This window comes from Mus pahari, chromosome 4 (assembly GCF_900095145.1).
Source record: "Mus pahari chromosome 4, PAHARI_EIJ_v1.1, whole genome shotgun sequence".
Lineage (NCBI taxonomy): Eukaryota > Metazoa > Chordata > Mammalia > Rodentia > Muridae > Mus > Mus pahari.
Window position 1 is genome coordinate 85,252,199 of NC_034593.1, and position 2,796 is coordinate 85,254,994.

General features: G+C 50.3%; 1 protein-coding gene across 1 annotated transcript in view; it reads right to left on the reverse strand.

Moving 5' to 3' along the window:
* Positions 1 to 1,108: 1,108 nt before the first annotated feature.
* Positions 1,109 to 2,796, reverse strand: part of Psmd4 (proteasome 26S subunit, non-ATPase 4) — a 9,450-nt gene continuing 7,762 nt past the window's right edge. Inside the window, exons 5-8 of the mRNA XM_029538041.1 lie at positions 2,331 to 2,448; positions 2,080 to 2,211; positions 1,929 to 1,993; positions 1,109 to 1,399 (exon numbers count right to left, since the gene is read on the reverse strand). Coding sequence (XP_029393901.1) covers positions 1,220 to 1,399; positions 1,929 to 1,993; positions 2,080 to 2,211; positions 2,331 to 2,448 — 495 coding nt within the window. The 3' untranslated portion in view covers positions 1,109 to 1,219. The remainder of the gene's footprint in view (positions 1,400 to 1,928; positions 1,994 to 2,079; positions 2,212 to 2,330; positions 2,449 to 2,796) is intronic.

Genomic DNA, 2,796 nt, shown 5'->3' on the forward strand with positions numbered 1-2,796 from the left:
CTTACCCACTGAGCCATCTCTCCAGCCCCTGGGGATCAAACACTACACACTGGAAAGATAGCTCAGCAGTTAAGAGCGCTGGCTGCTCTTCTAGAGGACCTAGGTTTGAGTATCAGCACCCAGATAGCAGCTCACAACTGTCTGTAACTCCAGTTCTGGGGATCCAGTGCTATCTTCTGGCCTCTGTGGATGCCAGGCATACACGTAAAACACAGACATACACGCAAACCTATATAAAAAACTTTGGGGGGGGGGCTGGTGAGATGGCTCAGCGGGTAAGAGCACCCGACTGCTCTTCCAAAGGTGCAGAGTTCAAATCCCCGCAACCACACGGTGGCTCACAACCATCCTTAACAAGATCTGACTCCCTCTTCTGGAGTGTCTGAAGACAGCTACAGTGTACTTACATATAATAAATAAATCAATCTAAAAGAAAAAAAAAAAAAAAACTTGGAATTTTTTTTTTTTTTTTAAATGTTCAAGACAGGGTTTCTCTGTATAACCCTGGCTGTACTGAACTTGCTCTGAAGACCAGGCTTGCCTTGACCCACACAGAGACCCACCTGCCTCTACCTCCCAAGTGCTGGGATTAAAGGAATGTACCACCACAAAAATTTCTAAAAAATTCTTAGGATTTTTCATGACAAGTGCCTTTTCCCACTGAGCCATCTTGCCAGATCCCTCATAATTCTCTTCTGAGCCAGCATGGTGGTTCATACTCCCAGCAACACAGAGGCAGAGGCTAATGGGTCTCTGTAAGTCTGAGGTCAATTTAGTATACATAATAATTATAGATCAGCCTAGACTACATAGTGAGATTCTATCTCAAAAATACATACATACATACATAATCTTTGAATCAGACATGGACTGTTCTTGTCCCTAGAGGGTGACCCTGGTGCTGTCCTTGAGTCATCTCAGTGGCCTTAGGATTTAAGAGTGGGTCCTCAGCAAAAAGCTTCTCTCAATGAAAGAGAAAAAGCCCAAGGGCCTGCCTGTCAGGGAGGGAGATGACAGGCAGCAGCCATCTGTAGAGCAGGAGGCGAGGACATTCCTTCAGGCCCACTCCTCCACTGTGTGAAAAGCTATCAATTTGAAGCGAAAGGGGAAAACTTGCCAAGCTTTATTCCATCGTAAAGGCAGCAGAGCACATCTAAGCCTCTATTCAACCCCGTCTTTACAGTCCCCTGGGCAGACGCGGCTACCCCTCCCTCCGGTCTCACTTCTTCTCTTCCTCTTTCTTGTCATTCTTGTCATTCTTGCCATCCTTGGTGGCCTGGGAGGCCAGAGCCCCCATGACACTTCGAATGGCTGCATTGTTGGGATCCACACCTGGAAGGTTCTCTAGGACGCTCTGAAGGAACTCCGGGTCCTGCATCACGTCATAGTCATCCTCCTCCTGAAAAAAGGCACACAGAGCAGCAGAGTGCGGTGACAGGGAGCATTCAGTGTAAGGGACAGCAACATGATGCTGCCCACGCTTGACTGCAGGGTGGGGGTGTGCAGCTAAGGGAAGGAAAGGGGCAAGTCAACAAGAACCATGCCCACAAATGCTGAGCATTCCCGACAGCATAGAAGTCGGAGACCTCTGCTAACAGAGCTCAGAGAGGAAAACCAGACCACCACAGCAGCTTTCTTGGGGTGGGGGGACACATGGAAACCCAGCACTCCTTTCCCCCAGACCCTCTTGGGAGGAGCCCCACAGAACTGTTAGGGACAGAGGTGACAGGCCACTCCTACTAGAAAATTCCAGGACAATGGAATAAAAGGTTTACAAAGAAATACTCACACCTGTGTTTCCTTCTGTTGCTCCAAGACCTTTCTTATGAAATGCTAGGGAGGAAAGGCCCTGGCCCCCAAAGGATAAAGATCTGAATGCAGGGGGATTTCAGATCCGGCTGGGTTAGAGCCTCACTGCTGGCACTCACCTTGACTGGATCAGATGTGTCCATGGCTGAGCTGGCATCCATGTCAGTGGATTCTTGGCTAAACTCTGAGGAAAGGAGAGCAGCAGTGCGCTCAGTGCTAGCTCCTCAGCCCAGACTCTGCCCAGGCCCTGCCACACAAGCCTTGGCCCACCTGTTCCCTGCAGGGACATCTGCATGGCATAGGCAATCTGCTCTTCCTCAGTCATACTGCTTAGGTCCGGAAGTCCAGGACGGCCAAACTCCTGCTGGCTGATGGTCATCTTCAGTAGGGCGTCATCCGAGTCTGGGCAAGGACAGAGGCCAGGGTAGACCTAGTAGACATTCCACAGGGCTGCACGCTGTTCCCCAAGCCCAGCCCAGCTCTCCCCACTGCACCCCCAGGCCCAGGAGTTCAGAATCCACCTCTTTCACCTTCAGTCCCAGGTGTAGCAATTCCAGCTTCAGCTGCAGAGGCCGCAGCAGCCCGCCGTGCCTCCTCCTCCTGCCGCTGCCGCTGCTCTTCCATAGACACACGAAGGGCCTGGTAAAGAGGTTAGGAGAGGTTAGGAGCGGTTAGGAGCACTGGCTGCTCTTCTGAAGGTCCTGAGTTCAAATCCCAGCAACCACATGTGGTGGCTCACAACTATCTGTAATGAGATCTGATGCCCTCTTCTGGGGTGTCTGAAGACAGCTACAGTGTACTTACATATAATGAATAAATATATCTTTTTTTTTTTTAAAAAAAGAGCAAGACAAGATCAACTCCTGGGGACCAACACAGTCGATGCTGTGGCGTCTTGAACAGGATGGCACCTCCTGTGGCTTGCCACATGGGAAAGAAGCTGTAACACTTACAAGTCCTAAGGGGAAAATGGAAGAAGCAAGGCAG